The following is a 22,580-nucleotide window of genomic DNA, read 5'->3' as shown; positions in this document are numbered from 1 at the left end:
TTTGCTAAAACTGACTGTGGTAAAAGACTCGGCGAGTCCGGCCAAAAGTAAAAGAATCAAAGGACTCGTACGAGTCCGAATTTTGCCGGACTCGTCCCAGCACTAATATCAATCATGCGTGACTTGGACCGAATATTCTGTGCCTACATAAAAGGCAATCTGCACTTCAAAAGGCCTCCGGGTTTTCTACGTCTTTCAAATGGACAGGTTTTTGAAAACATCTTTGGCAGTTATGATTTGTCATAATGTAAATGGACATATTGGAAAACTGTATCGGAGGTTTTCATAACGATGATCAATAATTTGATAACTATTATGCGGGCTCTCAGCTACTCAAAAATATATCACTTGCACAAACATTGAGTTCAACAAGAATGCACTCTCTATTTGTTCAACATGAGTTTAGCATATTTATGCATGGTTTTCATTGATTTGATCTGATTCATCCTCAAATACCACAGCTCAATCCATCAATGAGACTTGATTGATTAAACAATCTAAACCAACAATTGGATCCCACACAAATATCTTTCTAAGGACTTTTCGTTATTTCCCCTTTGTCAGGGCTCAAACAAGTTGGTCATACATTGTCCAAAGGTTTGTCAACAATAGTGATCAACTTGTTATTCAAAGCTGAATTGAAATCAACCCTTGATCTCTCAGATCACCCTGTATGGTCTTAGTTGCCCCAATCATTTTATCGAACATCAACAGAGCCCATCTTAATTGGATTAGCACTCTTGACCTGCCGCCGAATACTACCCGGATATAGACGAAACAAACCAACTCTTACAATCTAACTCTTTAACTAACCACAAACGAGTATATTTCAGAGCATCACCGTTCTAAGCTGTTTCCGTCGGATCTTTGTCATATTCCACCAAGGGATGTAATGAGAGCTTCTTTCCATTATTGTGAATGAATTTCTTATGAGCACTCAACGTGGCACTGGATTTGCAACTGTACTCGCATAACTTGCACCTAAATGAAATAATGAAAAAAATCCTGTTATGGCTTGATACTAAGTAATGAACAAATGCATCAAGAACTTACTTGAATGGGTTTTCTCCAGTGTGAATCCGCTCGTGAGAAATCAAAGAGGCCGACGTCTTCATCATCTTGCCACAAAATTTGCATTTAAATTCAGGCTCTCGGTGTGTGCGCATATGTGTCTCCAGTTCATATTTACTGCCACTACGGGCGCCGCATTCGCGGCAAAAGAACTCGCTGCTTTCGCCGTGAATCCGGTTCTTGTGCGTGGTCAAGGTCTTTTTACAGCTGAAGGTCCGTTCGCATTGATCGCAATGAACCACGCTCGATTTCTCGTGAACACTTTGAACATGAGCCCTCAAGTTATACTTGTCGCGGTATTCCTTGCCGCAGAGGTCGCAAATGACTTTCTCTAATACCCCTTGATCCACGAGATGTCGGCGGTGATGAAATTGCATGGACACTTTATAAATGGTCTTGAAATCGCAAAACTCACATTGGAAGGATTTATCCCCCGTGTGGGTCTTCAGATGCATCTTGAGAACCGTACTGGACCGGCATATTTTTCCACATTCCGAGCACTGATTCCCACCTTTGGTCAAGGCGCTTTCAGAGTTCTTCTTGTTCTGAGATTTCTGCTTCTCTCGATAGCATTCCTTGTAATGTTTGTCCAAGTCCTTGGGGTTCTTTGCAAATGACAAATCATTTTTACAAGAAGGACAATTGGCTTCGAAGCTTTCCTCCGTGTGGACCTTGATGTGATGGTTAACGAGATCGGAAGCGAACTTGACCTTTTCAGGGCAGAACTTGCACACAAAATGCCCGGCAAAGTGTTTCCGCCTCATGTGAACGACCACACAACGCTTATTGGTGAACTCTTTCTGACAAATATCACATTTCTTGTAACCAGGATGTTCCTTAGTGTAGTGACGTCTTAACTGGATTTGGGAATTGAAGGTGGAGAAACAAATGAAACAGGTGATGACCTCCTTGATATTGGGTTGCGGCTTTCTGGGCCTTCTCGAGCTTCGAGTAGACAAGGATGAGGCGATATGAGGAGGTTGCAGTTCCACTCCCAATAAAGTGGGAGCGGGTTTCCCTTGGGAGTTCTCATTGGGAGTCTCCGGTTCTGGATCGATCTCGATATGAGCATCGCTTTCGTCTTTCATGGGCAAGACTTCCCCGGGAATATCGATGTGGGATGGGTCGTCCAAATCGCTCTCTTCTTCAAATTTGGGGAATGCCTCTGAGCTTTCTTCTAGGACACAATCAATGGTTGGAATGAGCCCTTCAGAGAAGGTTTGACAACCCGAACAACTGGTCTGATGAGGCTCATTAATGAGGATCTGACATTGTTCGGACCATTGACAGGATATCGGGAAATTTTCCTTTTCGGCTTTGGCTCCCAAACACGGTTTGGAGCCTTCGAAGAAGTCTTTACATTTGTCAAATAACGAATGCTCCACCTTCAGGAATCCCTTGCTCGTGGTTCGTCCCAAAACCCGGCAGATGAACTCGAATGATTTGGGATGGAAAAGCAAAACCAGAGCGGTGAACGGCTCATTGTTGTTGTAGAGATCAAAAGTCTGTCTGAAGATCACCCACCAGCCTTCCATTTCCACGCACATAAGATTCCATTGAGAGAGCTGTTCTCTCAAGGAATCTCTGAGGGAACAATCTTGCTGCTTCACAGGATCAGTAGAAGTATTCGTGGGAGGATCAGTACTCATGTTTGGGTCACCATTCATGGTTCCTGGGGAGGAATTGTGCGTTCCAAACAAAGAGTTCTTGATTTTTTGGACTCAGTGCAAGCTGGCTCGATACTGTTTTGTATGGATGCACTGTACGTTCATTATATGAGAGGGCTAGCTCTCACCGCTTCTCTGGTCCTTCCTGGACTTGCTGTATTACCCTCTGCGTTCAGCGACATCTAACGCTTAAGAGGACAAAGGGCGAACGAGAGAAGCTCCTCTTGGGGCCTTCGAGCGAATCGCCATTGGTTCATTTAAAGGCATTACAACCGCCAAAATATGGCACGAACCTGAAATGTTCAGGCCGTGAATCTTCAATTCCAATTATATGCAGCAAATAGCGTTTTAAATCATTCAGTCTTCTTAACAAGGCACTTTCAAGTTTCAGCTTTATCTAATAACTCAAAAGTTATGGCCTCTCCAGGTTTACTACATAGCTCTATGAAAGATAAATGAGTCAGCCCTCTTCTGGTTAACAATTGCCACATTCAATGTTGAGATGTATTGGAACTTGTGACCTTTAAATGGGTATACAACTTGACCTAGTTGATTGATTGAGCTGAATTTGAATCACACACGTAATCCATAGCAACCTGATATGAAAAGAACTGAACGTTATAGCTCGAATTAAATAGGTTAAATCTTGGTTGTTTCAACACCATCCATACTTCAGTGGTTCATGAACCATTCAAGTGAAAACTAAGCTGAAAACATAACCGTTTCAAAGCACAATTCAATTTTGCATTCTTGGGGCAAAAACATGAAAGGATTAACCCTTGCCCGGCCTTACACAGATCCAATGGTCAATGTCATGTCTAGTATTAATATTGAGGCGTTACGTCTTAAGGTGTGATTAGTGTCTAAAAGTTTTCTAGCGAATCTTCCGAGAGGAGATCGAACCGGATATCGAACGGAGACTTATCTCAAACTAAGAGATGGCGGTAGCTACTAGCCCAGGTCTCATCACATTTCTTTTTGACTTGGCTGTTCATGCTTTGTCGTCCATTGAAAGGCATTATTTTTTGCGAGAGAAATGGATAGTGAATTCAGGCAAATATATTTATTTCGAACAGGGTACGTTGAGCCTATCAAGGTATGACTTTTGTTGAACGCGTTGGGGAGCGATCGGATTGGAAGTAGCAATAAAAATCAGGACATCACCAGGGGCTTTTCAGTGAGATTCTTGCCATCATTGTGGATGAACTTCTTGTGAAGACTGAGAGTGGCGCTGGATTTGCACGAATATTCGCACAATTGGCACCTGAAATGACATCATTATACATTGAGTTCCTCTCAATTTTCTTTTACTTTGGGCAACAATCCATATGCAATTGAGCATATAATTGCAGCCATCAAAAAACATAAAATAAATCATATGATACCAAATACTGTAATCGCAATCAATCATTATCACCTATAATCTAATTAGAACGAGCTGGAAACCAAAGTACTTCATCTTGTACATTAGAACTACGGAAGTAATTAGTTCCACTAAGCGGCGTTTCAATTAAAAATGTCATGAAGTCAATTAATTCAGGAAAGAACCAATTTCATTGGATTTGAATAACCTAAACAAAAAAAAAATGATTTTTTTCCAACTTAAGCCACTCAAAGAAATGCACCCAACTCTGCTTGTATTTATAATTGTGCTCACTTGAATGGAGCCTCTCCCGTGTGATTGCGCTCATGATTCTTCAGCCCATCCTCACGACGAAATCGCTTCTCGCAGAATCGGCACTTCAATTTGGGAGCCTCGTGCACCAACATGTGTCGCCGAAGTTCGCTATCCGACCCGACCTTCTGGCTACAAACTGTGCACTTGAAATCGTCGCTTTTGTTATGAGATCGCATCACGTGTCGATCCAAGGCGTTTTTGTTGCAGATGATCTTGCCGCAATGGGGACACGTGCAAGCTTTGGGCGTGGACGGATCGTGCATGTAAAGTTTGTGTCGTTTTAGGGCGCTCTTGTCCCGTACCTCCAGCCCACAAATATCACAAATGGGCTTGGAGATGACACCTTTCTTGATGAGATGGGTCTTGAGATGACTGCGGAGGTAGGTCTTGCTAAACGTCTTGAAATCACATTCCGAGCAAGCAAAGTCCATCTCACCCATGTGTTGCTTCTCATGAATCTGGAGTTGAGCGTTGTACTTGCAATCCTTGCCGCATTTCGAGCAAATGTACGGCTTCTTCCGATAAGTCAAGTTCTTCTTCCGTTGTTTCTCTTTTTGTACTTGATACTTATTAATCGAGCACTGGGCAAAGTGAGCGGGTAGACCTCCCACCTCTTTGAACATGTTCACCGATTCCTTGCAACTCGGACATACCGTGTCGGATATCTCGGGATGAACTTGGCTGCAATGGGTCTGAATGTCCGGCGCCGAATCCGTTTGAAATTTGCACACCGAGCAACCGAAAAAGCCTCGTTGATGAACTAAGGCCAAATGCTTGGTCAAGGAGCGAGAATTGGTGTACGTCATGGTACAATGCTCGCACCCAAACGATTTCCTCGACCTGGAATGCGAAATCGAGGCCGAACGCGGAGGTCGAGGACCCCGGTCTGTTAGGTGAGTTTTCTGATGATTCTCGAAAGTCCGGCGCTTCTTAAATGATTTGGGACACTGTTCACATTCAAACAAAGTGGGATGGGATTCGATTTCAGACTCGGCATCGTCCACCTCATCCGATTCGAAGTAATCCACGGGCTCGATTTTCATTCCTCGCGTGCGTGGCGGTATCCCGGGGTCAGCCAAATTCAACAAATCAGGGACGGATTGTACTTCCACGGGCCGCGGCTCCACCTTCCAATCCAGCCCGTGGACCTTTTGGGCTTGCGCTTGACACGCCCCACATCGCTCCGAAGCCTCGCTCTCGTCTAGTAGAACTTGACAATCGAGGGCAAAATCGCAGGACAAAGGGAATTGTTCATCCGGTGTTCGCCAGCCCAAACACGCCCCCCGGTGCTGGAAGAAGGTGTGACACAGAGCTAATAGTGCGGACGGGTGGTCTAGTCGGCCGCTTTGGGCCGTACGACCTAACACCCGGCCTAAATAGCGCCGAGAAGGGGTGTGGTAGAGGAGGGAGAGCGTGTTGAAGGGTTCGTCGCCTTGCAACAGATCAAAATCCGTGCGAAAAATCAGCAGCCATTGTCCAACGGGTATCACGTGCAACGTCTGCTTAAGCACGTCCAACCACGGCTCCGGCGAGGGTGGGCGGGGCGTAGGCGGGCTGGCGCTCATGGTGGTTCAAACGGGTCTAAACATGATGATGGAAGGACCGGGGGGATCGTGGAGGTTGGACGATGTTGTGACATGTATTATGATGCAGTGCCGCCAGGTGGCGGGCGCAGAAAAGGTTCACAATTTACACGGTTGTCAAAAAGCCCTATCAAGTTTCCCAAATAAAATACCTCAACATTTTGGAGCATTTTTCTAGCTCGTAAAATCAAAAGATATATTCCACATAAAAAAAAAACTATATGCTTATAAACATAACCACATAACAAGAAACATAAAACTATAAATTTCAACACCCTAATTCATGAATATCTGGAGATCACTTTGAAACTGGCCTAGAAAGTATGATAATACAAAATAAATTGGACAGGCCTTGCAACGTCACCCAAAAAAGTTTTAAAAAAGTGACGCTTTACCATTACCGTTACCTTTTAGTAGAAAATATAAATTGATGACCCAAGTCGGAGCCTCCCGTATTTATTCATGTGATCCTTTCAGTAGCAAATAAGTCACTGCTTTTGAGACGGAGCTTTTAAAAGATCAGGGCGGAAACTTTTATGCATTTTTTCTCTTCCTCATTTAGAAAAGAAGAAAGTTACGGCAACAGGAGAGCTATAAAAACCCGTACCGTTGCTTTTACAGAAAAGTATTGCGTTACCAGTAGAGTTATTTAAATCCATTTTTCTAACCGCTACAGAGAGTCTAGTCTTTGAATGTTGGGTTGATCTGGATTGCTACTTAAAAAATTGCCCATGTCTGACGCATTCCCTAGGAATATCAGAGGGAAGCCAGTCCAATAAGAATGTTTCTTTCTTTCATTTAAACTTTAGAAAAAATTATACAACTCCTGTCACCTTGAAATAAGCACATATCCGCTTTTAAAGAAGGAAAGCAAAAGTGCTTTGCTTCAAAGTGATAGAACCATGTCACAAAAAGGCTTCAATTTTCAAAAGGAGCAACGATATCAGATTTATGTAACGGTAATGACTTAAAGTATTTAAGTCAAAAGCAAAGTCCTTTTATCCGTTATGAAAAATAAGATCTTTACTGGCGGTTAGTATTTAGCGACTAAACGGGCATCATTTTCAAACTGTTCATCTTCATTTAATCTTAGATAGATTTGGATCAAAAACAAAGATAAAAAATTAGGACGAAATTAGGACGCAGATCTTGGACTTACGGGCCTACGTACTGGGTTAGAGCGATAAATTAACACTTCTAAATTTCACCCAAAACCAAAACTATTGTTTTGTTTTTTTGGTTTGTTTTTTCACGGGCTTTTCTAACCGCTACAGGGAATGTAATCCCCAGTACTGTTAAAATGAAAGGTTATAATTCGTCTATTTATTACCTTTCAATTTTTATGTGATATTTGGTCTACCAACGAATTTGAGTTGGCAGACCGAGCTAATCCTTGAATGTAGGGTTGATCTGGAATGCTACTTAAAAAATTGTCCATGTCTGACTTAAATGATTTAACTGGATCAACAAGGCCTACGTATTCCCTACGAATATCAGAGGGAAGCAAATTAAACAATGAAGGAGCCCGAGAAAGAAGAGATGTGGACTCCATTGTTCGAACTAGCCTGGATTCTCGAGGGCTTGAAGGTGCACATTAAGCCTCTATAAAGTCACTAGAATTGACCCTAAATCCTGGGTTGGGACAAAGCTCATGGATATTTTTGAAGACGTACAATCTCAGATACCTTTCATACCTTCTCTGAACACTGTACCGTCCCAACTTTTTTAGTCTCTCCCAATACGAGAGTTCTCTCATTTCTGTGATGTTCCTAGTGAAACATCTTTGGACTTGTTCGACCTTTGGCAAACCTGCTGAACTAATTGGAGCCCAAATGGGGGGAAGCATATTAAAGAATATAAAGGATGAACAAATGGCTAGTATAGAGTTAGCATCGTGATGCTATCTCTGGACTTGAACGTGCGAAATATCCAACCACACATTTGAAAAGCTTTACCCACCTTCAACTGGATATGCTCATCAAATTTTATTAGTATTATTTTAGTATTTGTCCAGTTCATGCCATAGGGTCCCTCCAGGCCAGAATGTTACATCATTCCGGCTGGAAGGGGTATAGTAAGTTTTTATTTCCCTCCTGAGCTAATTTCAGCCTTCATGTTCACACCATCCATATCTTTTAAATAATTTTGATATAATCGTGTCCAATGTCTCGTAGATTGTTAGGCTAGCGTTACTACCAATTATTTTCCCCGAGCGGAAATTGCGACATATTGACTGATGGGCCCACCAAGCGGGTAAAATTATCTCTGTTTGTCTGTCGACCTATCGAAATAATCATTTCATCAGACATTTTTTGAAGGACCTGGCTGACCCTTGGCCACCCTGAGCATCCTTCCGCACACTGACATCCAAACTATTTTTCGTCTTCCACGCCGATCACCCTGTCCCATAGTGACTTCATCACCGGGCCTTTCACTTTATCGGCCTCCATCCTTCCAGCCCCACACCGCCCCCAGACACGACTCATCTCTGCCTTTCATCCTCCATATAACATATTCAATCCCCCTTGGGATCTATCTTTTCGTCTTCCGCCCCCAAGTCTGGCCCTCCCACGGTTCGGCCCAGCCCCCTTTGGGTCTGAAATTGGTCACCCTCAGCTATTGACTCGACATGTATGAGTTGTCACAACATTTCTCCACTTTTCCCGTCCAGCCTCTCAGCCTCTCAGCCTCTCAGCCTCTCAGCCTTCGTATTCGCCCGTCTAGCGCTGGAAGAAGTTGGACTCCGTTTCTCAGGCTTCTTCATCCACTCCATCCCATCTTCCGGCCGCCCTCTCGACGTCTTCTGACTTGGCCAGATCCGAATCGTCTCTCTCGTGGGCTTGACTACCGATTGGCCCCTCATCGCTCCTTGCCTCCCTCCCATCCCGGGTTCGAGCCCGCTCCCGACCAACTACTGGTTAACGCCAGGATGGTGAGTGGTCCGGACGGATCCAACATGATTGAACGGGTTTATATTGATGTCTGCTTTCGGTTGTAGCCTTTACGATTGGATATCAAACGCCGTTTAACGGCTCGGAGTGATCGGGTGAAATGTGTGGATTTGCATCCCAGTGAGCCGTGGATGTTGGCCTCGTTGTACAACGGCAATGTGCACGTGTGGAACTACGAGAATCAGACCTTGGTCAAGTCCTTTGAGGTGAGTTCAACCGGGACTGGCATCCCGGCATGCAGGCGTACTTGAATTCTGGCATGTATGTATATATGGCCATGAGCATTCCACTTATCCCACAGCCGCCCATCCCTGACCCATGGTTGGTTTAGGGGCGGCTGACATCGGTTGATCCCTTTGGAGTCGACCCAGTGTTTTCTGTGAGTTCTGGACCCATTCCGACACGACATTCCGGACCTCGGTTACCTCAGCCAAAAACTGAGGGGCTACCAATTATGTTAATATGTTGACGTTTACGTGATTCGGCCAAACTGAATTTGAAAGGACGGGGTGAGGATGGTCGACGAGATTGAGGACGTCTGCTAGTGGGGTGAGGGGCCAGACACGTTAATATATATGGCAATCGAAGTGATGTTTGGGCCTTTGTACGCATATAAGAATTGCGTGACTGATCTGGACTGGCCGATCTTGATTGAACTCCAACCTTGGAGCTAGATCGCCCAGCCTGTCAAGCATAGTTATTAAGCATAGTTGTAATTGGTATCTGGAGTTGTAAAAGGGCTAACTCAATTGGATCGAACACCTGTAAGACTAACGAAGTTGGGTTATTCGTTTCGTTCATCAGGTTTGTTAGGTTCGATTACGCTTCGGAATATTTCAAAGACTTAGGCCGCCACCGTATTAGCCACCAAAACGTCCATGACCTTCTCGACCATTCTCACTGTGTACTCGTATGTTCCAGTGCAGCTTTATCCAATATTCTCCGATGAGTTGGTGGGAACCCCATTTCAACTCTTAACCTGATGCTTAATCCATCCATGGACCGTTTCGTTCGTTGCAGGTGTGCGATTTGCCGGTGCGTGCCGTGCGTTTTGTGGCCCGCAAGAACTGGATCCTGACCGGATCCGATGATATGATGATCCGTGTTTTCAATTACAACACATTGGAGCGACTCCATCAGTTCGAGGCTCATTCGGATTATGTCCGTTGCATGGCCGTCCATCCCAGTCAACCTTACTTGTTGACCAGCAGCGGTAAGATTGGTTGAAAACTAGTTAGCTAATTTTCTAATCGTTCAGTCAATGAATCCGGGCAGACCTACCTATGTATAGTGCCAATACCATGTAATTGCATCTTGGTTAATAGTGGGGTCGATGGCTGAAGAGTAAAATTGTCATGGAAGAATACTGAAATAGCCGTTGATAGCAGGTGCCACGCGTACCCCAGGCTTTACCAACTTAAAGATGCAACATTGAACATAAGTAGTTTAAGTGGCCGCTTATAGATTGATCTGTTATTTGTCTTACATGGTCAGGATTTCAAAATGTGGCCGAGTGTTGACTATTATATAATGGCATACAGTCATTAGTCATCACTAATCGATGCATTTCTTTCAAAGTTCAATTAAGATGTCGAGGTCAAACAAAATGAGGAAAAACACAATTTTAACGAAATTTGAAAGTCTTAAAAGTGCTTTAGATATTTCTTCACCAGAAAGCCAACTCGCAAGCCAAATGTAATTGTTCCCCTTGGCATCTTGATTCTAAGAAAATACCCCCGCAAGCACTGGAACATGTATTTTCGCCCAGTTAATAGTCTGCATTATGGGCATAGCCTTAATGTTTGAACGCATAGGTTTCATTAACTTTGAGCACGATTGTCAAAGTTTCGCTCTTTTCAAGAGTTCCTATCAATCAATGTTTTTAGATGACATGTCAATCAAGTTGTGGAACTGGGAGAAGAATTGGGTCTGTCAACAAGTGTTCGAAGGCCACACCCATTACGTGATGCAAATTGTGATCAACCCCAAGGACAACAACACCTTCGCGTCGGCTTGTCTAGATCGAACCGTCAAAGTCTGGCAGCTAGGTTCGGCCACGCCTAACTTCACCCTCGAAGGCCATGAGAAAGGCGTCAACTGTGTAGATTACTACCACGGCGGGGACAAACCCTACTTGATGTCGGGCGCGGATGATCGTCTCATCAAAATCTGGGACTACCAAAACAAAACCTGTGTCAAGACCCTGGAGGGACACGCCCAAAACATCTCGGCTCGTAAGTGACTGAACTTCTTAGTGATCCTGACAAACGGAGCTTCGTCAATAACGGTGATATGATTTGTTCGTTTTTTTATAGTCACCTTTCACCCCGGCTTGCCCATCATTCTCACCGGTTCCGAAGATGGAACGGTGCGGATTTGGCACGCCAACACGTATCGCTTGGAGAATACATTGAACTACGGCTTAGAGCGTGTTTGGACCATATCTGCCTTGAAGGGCTCGAACTCTGTGGCCATTGGTTACGATGAAGGCTCCATTATGGTCAAGCTGGGACGAGAAGAGCCCGCCATGTCCATGGATGTGGGTGGGAAGATCGTTTGGGCGAAACATAGCGAGATTCAGCAAGCCAACCTCAAGTCCATGGCCGATTCCGACTTCAAAGATGGCGAACGGTTGCCCTTGTCGATCAAGGATATGGGCAGTTGCGAGGTCTATCCTCAAACCATCAAGCACAATCCCAATGGAAGGTGAGGGTCATCATTGTTTGAAAAACAACCGTCGTGTGTTGAAAACTATATTTTTTATTGTCATTTGACAGGTTCATCGTTGTGTGCGGCGATGGCGAATACATCATTTACACCGCCATGGCTTTGAGAAACAAAGCCTTTGGCTCAGGTCACGAGTTTGTGTGGGCCGTGGATCCATCTCAGTATGCCGTTCGAGAAAATAGCTCCAGTATCAAAACATTCAAGAATTTTAAGGAGCGGAAGACCCTCAAACCAGATTGCGGAGCCGAGACCGTTTTCGGAGGTCACCTCCTCGGTGTGAAATCGCCTTCTGGTCTGTCATTTTTCGATTGGGAGACTTTGGCCTTAGTCCGCCGCATCGAGATCCAACCCAAGAGTGTGTTTTGGTCGGAAAACGGCGATCTCGTTTGCATAAGCACAGAAGAGAGCTACTTCATTCTCTCTTACGATCAGAGCGCCTACAACGAAGCCGTGGAACAAAACTCCGCCGAAGAAAGCGAGGATGGCGTAGAGGCCGCTTTCGAGGTAATCACTTCGATCCTGGCAGCTCTGATTCGCTCACGAATGTGAATTGCCATGAATATATGTTTTAGGTCTTGGGTGAGGTGAATGAAGCAGTTCGGACCGGACAATGGGTGGGCGATTGCTTCATCTATACCAACTCTTTAAACCGATTGAACTACTATGTTGGAGGCGAAATTGTCACCATCTCTCATTTGGATAGGTGAGGATTTTTTAATTCTATTCATATACATATACGGTCTATTTATGAGTGTTGTCACCATTCATGCATATGCGTTTCCCTCAGGACCATGTACATCTTGGGCTACATCCCGGCTGACAACAAGCTCTATTTGAGCGACAAGGAGTTGCATGTGGTATCTTTCCAATTGCTCCTGAACGTGTTGGAGTACCAAACAGCCGTCATGCGGCGTGACTTTGAAACTGCTGATAAGGTTTTGCCCGCTGTGCCCAAGGACCAGCGAACCCGTGTGGCTCATTTCTTGGAGAAGCAAGGCTTTAAAGAGCAAGCCTTGGCCGTGTCCATGGACCCAGACCATAAATTCGAATTGGCCATCCAGCTGGGCAAGATCGAGGCGGCCTACAAGTTGGCTCAGGAGCTTCAAAGCGAACAGAAGTGGAAGGATTTGGCGGATGTGGCCACCGAGAAGTGCCAGCTCGATCTGGCTCAAGAATGTTTGCACAAGGCTCAGGATTTCGGTGGATTGCTACTCTTGGCCACGGCTACTGGTAAGATCTTTGTAGTGTTTTATTTCTCAAAGATAATTGGGGTGCCCTCATTTAGTACTTTTGAGGAGATTTCTTTGAAGAAAGCGGTTTTTTAAGTCCTCGAAAATTTGAGAATTTATTGAGAACAATTTAAGGAAGCTGATAGTTTCTTTCGTGGATGGGATTAAGGTTTTGATTGATTGATTTGTATTTTTCTTGCAAAACCGATTTTGTTTTTACTTTTTACACTTAAATGCTTATGCCATGCATCAAATGTAAATTTATTTAAATAGCAAAGAACTCGCCGAAATGCTACTGAATATAGAGGTGGTCAGTACTAGATTAAAAACTCCGCATTTGTGAGTCATTGATAGAGGATGATTTTACTTGTTAACCGAGGATCTTCAAACTTACGACAAAGTCGAGTCCATTTGTTAACAATTGGCCATTTTTAAGCTGCTTCGTGTTTCTCTAGATTAGAACCTGATCTAATTCGAGTTTTCGTCCTTATTCCAGGCAACGAAAAGGGATTTTCAATGCTGGCTGATTCGGCAGAAACCCAAGGCAAGAACAATGTGGCTTTCCTGTCAAAGTTCCTGGTGAATGATCTCGAAGGGTGCTTGAATCTTCTCATCAATACGAAGAGATTGCCCGAGGCCACCTTCTTCGCTCGAACCTATTTGCCCAATAGGACCTCGGAGACACTCAAATTGTGGAAGGAGCACATTGGCACCATTTCCGAGAAAGCTAGCCAGAGTCTGGCGGATCCCGTGGAATATCCCAACCTCTTTCCCGATTTCAAACATGCGATGACCACTGAAGAAGAAAAGGAAGAAAAGGATTTGTTGGAGCAAATAGATGACGACGATCATGATAAATACAGGGAAAAGTCGAAACCCAAAGACGAAGAAAAAGAAAAGGTGAGTCCAAGATAATTGTCGGAACTATCGGGACCGATGGTTTTTTTTCTTCTTTTAAGAATGACATAAAACCTATGATTCATATCAAACATTGATTTTCTGTACAATGAGCCACTTACCTGAGTGCCTAAAATCACAATAACTGAGATTGGTTCAATGCTTCCGTGCTTTTAGGAGTCGACTGGCACGATGTCGCCGTCGGAACAAGCGATATTGGATGATTTGGATGAGGATATCAACAAAGGCCTGGAGAACCTCGACTTAGATACCATTGACACTTCCGGGATCAACATCAATGACGAAGAGGATCTTTTAAGCGATTGATTGGATTGTTTTTCATTGCTATTTATATTTTTATTGCGGTGTTTTCGAATATATTATGAGCGAAGTTGTCGTGAGCCCATACTTCCTTATTAAAACAGTCATCAATTACTCTGACTAACACGGGGAAACATCTCGCAACATTGAAATTGAGAGCTAAGGATACATTTCACGGTCCCATGATCAAAGTGGAATAACAGCAGTGGTCGAGCAATGAGTCTCATGCATATTTCATGTAATCAACCCACCAACCCACCCGTCAGGCCTGGCTGGCTGGCCCTCTGTCGATCTGGGTGATGTAGTAGTGGTGGTTATTAGAGCAACAGTATCCACCGAGTGAGAGTACGTACATTATGGCAAAGTTGTTTTCCTCCTTCCAAGACCTAGATTACGACCAACAAGTTAACCCCGACAACATAAGTAAATGAATGAACATGCCGCGTTCCTGTAGATTCGGCCAAGAAAAGTTGTTGTTTTTTCTGTTGCTGTTTTTCGGGTACACGGAAACAGTTGTAATGAGAAAATGGAAAACGAAGCATGGTTTTGGGTGTTTTCTACCGCTGATAAGATGAAGCATATTTTTTGGAAGTCCCCCGAGGCTATCAACAATTGGTCGTATGCTGTTTTGTTACGATCTTTGATTAATTGTATCCTCCAACAAAATACCATGATTCAAATTAGACACACTTGAATGTGTCTGGCCATGATGAAAGTAATAAAACAGTTACTCATTGGAGCGTGCAATAATCATACATATTCATGTGTTTCATTCGTTGCTGGAACCCTGGATCCTTTTTATGCTTTCGAATGGTCTTCAGAAGGAAATGTACCTCGACTCTCATTTCCAAAGATCACGCACGCTGTCTTGCAGTTTTTAAAAGTCAGTGGTGCATTTTATCGATTTCAACTTTCCTCTGATTGATAAGGGGGAACTTTTGTGGAACTTCTCCTGAAGGTGTCCGTGGACGTAACTGACTGCATTCTTGCCATAGAATGGCAATCGAGTATCATCATGCTTCTTAATATTACACTACCAACACAAAACAGAACCATTAACAGACAATAATCTTCAGTTTGTCAAAAAAAAAAATGCCTTCCAGATTAAACCCGGTTTCCAGTTCATGTTTGTGTTTCAACGCCAACTCTCTTCGCGTTCTCTCGGATCCATGAATTATGAATTAACATTGTCCAACCCAACCCAACAGACGTTTCTCCGATGGCAAACTCGACTTTCATATTTCTGGTGATCCAATATCAATCAGCTCGTTTTGTTTCCACTCCTTATATACGTATACAGATACACGGAGAGAGGAGCGGAGAATTTCCTATAACGAGCTTGAAATCTGCACCCGATCCTTCCCGAGAAAAAAGGAGGATGAGACAAGAAACGAAGCGAAGGGCACAATATCAGCTAGCTCTCATGCTCAGCTCTGTGGTGCTATCTCCTCAACCACGAACCAACCACCGCTCTCTTCAATGCCATTGTGCTGACGAAGCTAGTTATACTGGTGGGCAAAAGGATCTTGTTCTTCTGACATTGTTCCAGCATGCCCTTTTCCATTTCGGATCAGATATGTACATACTACAACAGGCCGTGGAATACGATACTCGTTGCCGTGGCCGTCAGTCAGTCAGTCAGTCAGTCAGTTAGTCAAGGGATGGAGCCGAGGAAATCACATATGGACATCGATAATGGCTGCTGAAAGAAGAAGCGAGATATTGTGGTCTAATCACGATCTCCGTGCATAATTATGTTACTGCATTCCCCACTCTCAAGCGCACAAGAACTGAAGGTTCCGAGAATCCAAGACCCGTGGATTGAATCGAATCTGCCCTTTCTCCGTCCACTTTACATAATTCCTAATGAATTAGATGATGAAAATGATGCGGTCATTTTCCTCGTAGCATTGGATCGCCGCCCTGGACTAATGATTGCAATATCATTGGGGACCACCATGAATTACTTGATTGATGGTCCAGGATCTTGACAAATGAAGGCATTTGACTTAGAAAATAATGATTTATGTATGTGATGGATGCCCTGTGGGTGAAAAGTCCTTTGTTTTGTGAATAAATAAGTGTTTAAAACGGCGAAAATCTGAATTTGGTTGACTGATTGCAACCTCTTGTCCCGAATCATTTTAGACTGTGTGATATTGTCATTCAAGGTGGAAATAGTAGCTTTTGCCTTTTAACCTTTAAAAAAGAGTAATGTAAGCAAAACTTTGAAGCACTTCTCTCTGACCAACTGTACTAATTTTGATCGGCATACAACTTATCTGGCATGTAAACCTTGTGTGATCAATTCTACAGTAATTCCCATTTGTCTCCCAAGATGTGTCATTTATTAGGAAAAAATCAATTTTTATACACTCTAGAATACCTCTGGAACAAACACATCGTCCGTGTTCGAACTTATTCCCCGAGTCTGAGTAAACATGGAGTAATTAGAGACACTTTCAGACGTCACCTTTTCCTTGGTTAGATCGAGCCAATGTCGTGACAAGAACTTCTTTTCTCGTCAGCTTCTCTCTCTCTCTTCCATGTTCGAGAAAGAGCTCGATCTGCATCATCAAAAATTTAGTGCCACAATGTATCTTGTAGTACATAAAACATACTGCAAGAATAGCTTGACGGAATAGCCGGCATGAACTTTGTATCAATTGAGAATTCAGTTAGATTTCGACACGAGAACTATCGTTGACAATTTGACCATTCCACATGAGAAGGAAGAGCTAATGACGATTGAAAGCTGATAATCTCCTGGTATAAGTGGAGTTCATATTGATTTTCCACTCTGAATGTCGGTCTTAGTTATATGAATGCACACATCGGATTTCAGAACATTGCTGAGAGAAACCTTCCAACGGTTGACGAAAGAACATTGCCCATTAGTTGGGATGATGGATGAGTACCAAAGGTACTGGAGTAACAGACCTCCTAGGCGAAGAAGAAGAAGAAGCAGAGGAAAAGCCTCTTTGCCAGCTCGAGCGACTCCACGACAGATCTCTGCTCGCTGCATCTCGAGGGACCCGGTCTTACTTAACTTTGACTCAAATTAAGGAGCATCAATGAATTTTAATCTCTGTCCCCGGGAACAACGACGACGGACGTGAGGATTTATGACCCCGTTTCTACGATCAAACGTCATCCATTACTTGGCCCGTTTCTTTTTCCACTCTGGTGATTGTTCTTGGATCATTGACAATCCGCAAGATCCCGATTGTCTCACAAAAGCATCATTGCGGGCTATTGATAGGACTGAAAGCTGCAAGCCACATTCGGAGCTTTCCAATCTGGCTGATGATTTTTAAATTGATACCCAGTCAGATTTAGTCGCACAAACGGGTTCCATTCAACCAAGCGAGGGATCGCAGCAGAATGGGAAAGACAAATACAAGCATCTAGTCTATTGAGGCTCCACACGAGTGTCAAAGATCCAACCGGGTCAACCCTATGTCCTAGGGACACCTTCAATCTAGCATCCTCCGTGCCCATCTCTGGCTTTAAAGGCTTACTTATAGCCTGGATGTACTTGAAGATGCCGTAAACGGGGAAGGAAATACGACTGCACATTTTGACTGTAGTTATACAATGAAACCCAACAAGAAGCGGGGGAAAAGATGGGTAGGGAAATAGTGGGGAATTGGTGCGTGGGCAAGACAATGGCGCCGGTGGTGCCAAACTACCAACCATTGGAGCTAGATACATCAGTACACAACAACAGGAAGAAAACGGGAGAAAGCCGCCATTACTACGACCACGAGTCCTTCAGCCGCTTCCATCGCCATCACCAGCACCACCACCACCGCTACCACCGGGGTCTCCATGAGCTCAAGGCGAGTTTCTACGAAGAATTCCAGAGATATCTCGTTCTGATTCTCTATGGCAAACAAATCGCACCCACTCTCGATCAGAGTGGAACCCAAAATGCCTCCATAACCTGCCAGACCTCAGGAAAGAGAGCTTCGATGAGCCTATTTGGCGTTCCATTTGGACCATCGAGTCGAAATCATTTGATCTCCGACGGGTTCAAGGCATGATGGCTCGCTCGTGAACCGTTCTGAATTTGAAACGTTGATGAGAGCAATAATTTCCCTTCGTGATCGCTTGAGGGGAGTCGGAATGCCTATCATTTGGTAATATTTACTCAATACTAACGACACAACCAAGAAAGTTTGTGTGAAAGCACTGCCAGGATTGCCGCGGGAGGAATCCACTTTTTTTTTCTTCTTCTTCATCATCGTGTTGTTCCACTTCCTCCCGCTGAGCTGCATTCAATCGTGCACTCCAAGAACCCAGAGAGGAGCCTCGTTCCTTCTTGGTCCTCCTCCTCGGTTCTCTCCTTTCGTTCCCTCCTGCCAAAAAAACGAGCATGCTTTGCTTACTTGCTTGCTTGCTCTTCCTCTTCTTCTCATTTCATGTATTCACTCCTGGATGATCGCCCTCTCCTCTGTCTCTCTGTGTCTCTCTCTTTCTGCCTCCCCGCCTCCCTTCTACCATGTACTTAGTCCCTTGGCTCTTCGCTGGAACCGGCTGGCACCATGTGCACAAGTGAATCCCTCCGATGGATGGGACCGAGCAACTTTGGTTGGAGGCTCACCCAACCGGCAAGATGCCGTGCGCCGGTCCAATGACGGCGAGTTCCCTGGTATTTTCCATGGAATCAGCCAGAGCCCAACGAGGGAAGGGGACATGGCGAAGGTCTGCTCACCGAGTCCGTGGTCTACTACAACACTGTACCAGGAGTGTGGACTGTTCCAAATGGCACCCGAAGAGGATGCGTGCCACTGAAAGAAAAGACAGCCGCCACTCCGATTTGACAGCTGTAACGTGGATAGATTTGGGACCACTGGGGATGGTAGCCGCGTTGGTAGCAGTAGTTGTCTAGCCTGTTCTAGTGGGACTATGAGGCAAAGTTGATCGCTTGGCTGTAGGATTGGTTGGTTGGTTAGATGGATCGTGGGTTCGTGGTAGTGGCCGCGATGGAAGTTGCAGTCTTGGTGGTAGCAGAGGGGAGCCATTGACGGCCTCTCTTCTCTCTCCCTCCTCTTCCTCCTCTCACTTCTACATCTTCTCGTATCGGATCCACTTTGGAAGTGGAAGTTTTTCGTGGAAGGCATCTTCAAAGGAGAAGACGACGGCGGAGGAGTAGTTCCAGGGAAGCGGGAGCAGATGATGCTTCCACCACTACCACCACTACCACTACTGCTACTACTACTACTACTAGTACTGTTACTACTACCACCTCGGTAGGACCATCTTCTCTTCTCCCTTGGTCTCTCTCTGGTTTCTCTGGAGTTGTTGTACCACAACCACCACCAGCCTTGGACGTGAAAGAAGAAGCCGGGAGAAGGAACAAGAAGACTGGAATCTGGGAAACCAGGGGTTGAAAAAGCTTGAGGGGGCGAAGATGGACCCAACACTACCGAGATAACTGTGATCCCGCTGCCGCTTCAAACGCACTAAAAGGTATTGAGAGGCCAACGAACACTTACTTTATACAGGGCTCCTTCCGACCAAACGACATCAGTCAAATCTGAATCTTGCGCAACTCAAGGTCCTCTTTTCCTGGTCGTCGAGGTTTGAGAACAAACTACATCTTCACCTCCCTGTTTCTCATTCGTCAAGACCACATAGAAGGACACAAACCCACGACGTTTATCCCCATCCAGGGATCGAGCCAGTCATCACATACATGTGCCTTATCCAACTCTCATATCAAAACGTCTCCGGCCCCGAGCAAACAAGTCATCCCAAGAACCGGGAACACCACCGCCTCGTGAGGTAAGCAATAGATTCATATATAATTTGCCTCTGACATTTCAAAGCTTTCGCTACCTCCAAATGTGAGAGTGGCGTGTCTTGGGAATTTTTCCTCTCAAGCTGGCTGAGCTTTTATGTCGTTCCAAAGTTGTAGTGTGCTTTATCATTCGCCTCCAGACGCGATCTGCTGAGTCTTCTTGAGGGAGCTAAAGTGGAACCAGTTGTTGAAGTACGGTGTTCCCGAATAAGGGAACGACGACGTGGTAGTCTTGGTAGAAGAAGCGGTGGTCGTAGGTCATAATGATGGGAGCAGTTGTTGTAGCAGTAGCAGTCATGGAAGAAGGTTCCTCGACTGTTCCACCGAGTAGAAGAAGTAGTAGTAGTAGTAGTGGTGGCAATGGTAGCAGAGGAAGAACTTGTGCAAGACGTCGTCGACGGCTTAGAAGTAGTAGGTCTTCTTCTTCTTCCTTTTCTTGCTCTCCTCTTTGCTGACATCAGGAAGAAGCAAAAGGAAAAGGGAGGAAAAAGAACTAATGTAACTCATTTCCAAAGAGAAAAAGGAGGATCAAGACGAGAAGGGAACTAGTAGTTCCAAGGGAAGGAGAATGAAGACCGAAGTTTGGACTCCCAAGTCTTGAGGGCTCAAACAAGGAAACGAAGAAAAAAAATCCACGGCAACGAAGTGATGGCCCTAAGACAACACAGCCAAAGTTTGTGCCTGACAGAGTGAGGACTGGTCAGAACCATATTTCAGAGGCTATTCTTTAACTTTCAGATCACTGGCGGCTAGCTCCATCCGGCTAGTACTTGCAGCAGTCCTTCATCCTCTCTTCCTCCTTCATTTCATTCCGACCATCGGTTGTTGACTCTGTTCTCGCCATGAGACCGCTCACATGGCATCAAAACAATGGGCGGACATTTTTCAATGCCACCCCTACGGCTCAACTCGCCTTGGCATGGTCTGGAAAAGAAACTTGAGACCTCGACGTCCCTCAAAGGAGGCTCGAGGACATCTGCCCACGAAAGAACCAACCAAATCCTTCTTACTGTAGGGCATCAGGATCGGCTCCTCTCCGCTCACACAACCCACCAACGAGGGAATCGGTGACACTTTTCTTGGTAGCTGTCGGACAACGAAAGAGCGAAAGAACGAACGCAGGAAGACACTAACGAATGAAGAAACCAAGTCGAGACATAGAGGCAACCTCGATAATCCCTACAGCCTCCGTTTTGAGGATCAGATCGCTTCGTCGGCTTATCTCACCATCCCTATCAGCATCATTTCGACCATCTCGCCGAAGACAAGGCAAGACTGAGAAGACGGAAAACTTGAAACGCTGTTCAAAACTGGGTTGCTCGGCTTTCACGGTTGGCTTTTATGTTTTATTATATTCATAAGGCACGCGGTGAATGCCAAGTAATCCGAGTTACTCCAGCCAGAACGAGGCAAGCCAACCTCCACTACCTGATGCCAAGTTCATGTGTAAAAATGTCCCCCCTGGCACTTACTTGAACGGGGACATGAAAAGCCATTGCCATTGGCTAGGGGGTCGATATTCTCACAAACAATGTCGAGTCATGGCATGTTCCAGGCATCTATTTCTATTTTCCAGCTTGACACCCCATCATCCACATGTAGTCTTGGTCCGCCCCAATGAAACTCGCCCCAACCAACAGAATTATGTATTGTACTTGCTCACCCATTCCTTTAGCAGTCTGTCCATGGGTCATCGGGCTTCTGAACTCGTGTACTTCACTGCCAGAGCATTAGTAGTGCTCACAAGGAAAAAAGGGGGACCCAACCGGGTAAGCTTCCCCCCTCTTCCCCCCTCTTCCCCTGTTAGTCGTAAACGTAAACGTTGTGTTGTATATTTGCTTATTTCCATTTATATCGCTGTAAATATTGCTCTCGCTTTTGCCGCTGATCTCCTCTGATCTCTTTTCTCCACCACCACCACGACCACCATGCCAAAATTCTTGCCACCTCTAGCCCAGAGTACTGGGACTAGGACTGCTAAGCATCACTTAACACAATATCTGTCCATGCCCGGATCGCCCATGAGCAAGGGTGATGTTAACATCAGGATCAGGATCATTGGCCAGATTGACTCTGCTTTGGCATCCTTCTTGTCCCCGAACTCTGCCTCAGGTCTGTAGGAGCTCCGCTCTAACCACCAACCACTTCTCAGCTTCCTTGCCATTTTTTCGCACCCACTACATAGCTACGTATTGTGTACAGTTCTCGCGACACTGTTCTCTCTCAGTCTTTCTCTCGCTCTCTCGCTCGCTCTCTCACTCTCTGGCCTTGAGCTTCCGGTTCTGTGGAGGACACCAGGTTTTTTCAGGCCAAGGCCCGGAGTTTACAGATGTCGTTGCACTTCTCCCCGAAAACTTTTTGCAGCCTATAGTACGGTAGTAGTTACAAATCCCCGATCAGTTCCCGTTCCAACCACCTCGATTGGGATGGTCTTGGTACTCTACACCTGATGGCATTCCAGTTTGTGGCCTTGGAAGAAAGAAACCAGTCTTGCTCTAACCACGTGTCTTTGCTTTGTTATTACACGATATTGCTCAATTCACATTGCCAATATGTAGTAAGAAAAGCAGTCAAAGGAGTCTGTCCAAACTAAAGAAAAAAATGATCAACGATAATCAAAACGCACTCGCCACACCAACTTTTAGCTCAG

General features: G+C 44.9%; 3 protein-coding genes across 4 annotated transcripts; 1 reads left to right on the top strand and 2 right to left on the bottom strand.

Annotated features, from left to right (window-relative positions):
- Nucleotides 1-803: 803 nt before the first annotated feature.
- On the bottom strand, nucleotides 804-3,148 carry LOC131884994 (zinc finger protein 737-like). Its single transcript, XM_059232909.1, has 2 exons — nucleotides 1,054-3,148; nucleotides 804-981 (listed from the first exon to the last, which is right to left on the bottom strand). The coding sequence occupies exons 1-2, from the start codon at nucleotides 2,736-2,738 to the stop codon at nucleotides 846-848; spliced, it is 1,821 nt and encodes a 606-aa protein (XP_059088892.1). The 5' UTR covers nucleotides 2,739-3,148; the 3' UTR covers nucleotides 804-845.
- A 638-nt stretch (nucleotides 3,149-3,786) lies between these two features.
- LOC131885549 (oocyte zinc finger protein XlCOF6-like) lies at nucleotides 3,787-6,090 on the bottom strand. Of its 2 annotated transcripts, none has more exons than XM_059233619.1 (2): nucleotides 4,369-6,090; nucleotides 3,787-4,002 (listed from the first exon to the last, which is right to left on the bottom strand). In XM_059233619.1, the coding sequence occupies exon 1, from the start codon at nucleotides 5,979-5,981 to the stop codon at nucleotides 4,392-4,394; it is 1,590 nt and encodes a 529-aa protein (XP_059089602.1). In that variant the 5' UTR covers nucleotides 5,982-6,090; the 3' UTR covers nucleotides 3,787-4,002; nucleotides 4,369-4,391. The 2 variants fall into 2 exon arrangements, with proteins under 2 accessions (XP_059089602.1, XP_059089601.1); XM_059233618.1 differs by having other exon boundaries at nucleotides 4,396-6,089.
- Nucleotides 6,091-8,613: 2,523 nt separating this feature from the next.
- On the top strand, nucleotides 8,614-14,204 carry LOC131885547 (coatomer subunit beta'-like). Its single transcript, XM_059233616.1, has 10 exons — nucleotides 8,614-8,931; nucleotides 8,998-9,156; nucleotides 9,971-10,163; nucleotides 10,837-11,184; nucleotides 11,266-11,656; nucleotides 11,728-12,181; nucleotides 12,250-12,380; nucleotides 12,465-12,907; nucleotides 13,403-13,806; nucleotides 13,981-14,204. The coding sequence occupies exons 1-10, from the start codon at nucleotides 8,629-8,631 to the stop codon at nucleotides 14,128-14,130; spliced, it is 2,976 nt and encodes a 991-aa protein (XP_059089599.1). The 5' UTR covers nucleotides 8,614-8,628; the 3' UTR covers nucleotides 14,131-14,204.
- Nucleotides 14,205-22,580: the final 8,376 nt, after the last annotated feature.

Source organism: Tigriopus californicus, chromosome 8, assembly GCF_007210705.1.
Source record: "Tigriopus californicus strain San Diego chromosome 8, Tcal_SD_v2.1, whole genome shotgun sequence".
Classification (NCBI taxonomy): domain Eukaryota; kingdom Metazoa; phylum Arthropoda; class Copepoda; order Harpacticoida; family Harpacticidae; genus Tigriopus; species Tigriopus californicus.
This window is presented reverse-complemented; position numbering and strand designations above follow the sequence as displayed.